Below are 1,013 nucleotides of genomic sequence, written 5' to 3' on the forward strand. Positions count from 1 at the left end.
AGAAGGTCTGTTGGTCGACAGTGTAAATAGTATGTATATAGATAATTACCATCCCTTATAGTTGTGGTAGTCTGTAGCGTCTTCCTTGGGTGGGTGAATCTCAATATGACATCCATCTATTAACGATTTCATTTAGTAAAAATAAAACAATATTTACTTCATAAAAAGGTGCTTACCAAGTGCTCCCATACATTGGGGAAATCCATATGTTTCAAACTCTTGCACCAAGCCTTTAATTTTGTCTTCTGTCAACGGAAAGTTTTTTAAATATATTGGAGCCAAAACTCTCCAGACCTCATTGCAAAAATCCAATAATATTTTGCATACGGTTGCCTTTCCCACGCCAAACATATTTGCGATTGTGCGATACTCGGAAGATGACCCTAGAGCATATAGAGCTATAGCAACTCGTTTTTCCAATGGTATCGCTTCTCGCATATTTGTATCACTTTTTCGCAGATCTGGCAGTAGTTCGCATAATTTATAAAAAAGTTGTCGGCTAATTCTGAAGTTGTTTTTAAAAAAAACTTCATCTCCTTTCTGACAATCTTTCTCAAAGAAGGATTGAGTTCGTTCCTACAAAAATATAAACACTTATCCATAAAAATTGGTTCAAGCACATCCAGTTTTTACAAATACTTACTTTTTTCCAAATTAATCTTCTTTCGGAGCCAAGTGATTCGTTCAAAGCATACAAAAGATCCAATTCCTCCAAAAGCAGCAAATGCTTATCCTGGAGATGCCGTAATACTGCGGAACATACTTTTGCCTCTTCACTCACCCTAGTTGTGGCCAACAACCTCCTCGACATAATTATTTTCTTCACCATTTGAACTTTTGCATCCATTTTATCTTTAATTGTTTATTCTTTATTTATTTTTCATGCTTTGTTTTGGCAGCTGTCTGTGTTTTGACATCTGTTTTCGATAAATTTCCGATAAAAATTAGAGAAGACAACGATTTTTTCATGATTCGTATGGTGATTGGATCTGAATCACCTAGGAATGAAGTGA

The 1,013-nt window shown here is 35.3% G+C and overlaps 1 protein-coding gene across 1 annotated transcript; it reads right to left on the reverse strand.

The window, feature by feature from the left end:
• Positions 1-21: 21 nt before the first annotated feature.
• LOC118745814 (protein ANTAGONIST OF LIKE HETEROCHROMATIN PROTEIN 1-like) lies at positions 22-983 on the reverse strand. The gene is made up of 3 exons (XM_036479490.1): positions 644-983; positions 177-576; positions 22-116 (listed from the first exon to the last, which is right to left on the reverse strand). The coding sequence occupies exons 1-3, from the start codon at positions 845-847 to the stop codon at positions 46-48; spliced, it is 675 nt and encodes a 224-aa protein (XP_036335383.1). The 5' UTR covers positions 848-983; the 3' UTR covers positions 22-45.
• Positions 984-1,013: the final 30 nt, after the last annotated feature.

This window comes from Rhagoletis pomonella, unplaced genomic scaffold (assembly GCF_013731165.1).
Source record: "Rhagoletis pomonella isolate Grant_MI unplaced genomic scaffold, Rhpom_1.0 Rhpom_scaffold_00009, whole genome shotgun sequence".
In the NCBI taxonomy this organism is placed as follows: Eukaryota; Metazoa; Arthropoda; class Insecta; order Diptera; family Tephritidae; genus Rhagoletis; species Rhagoletis pomonella.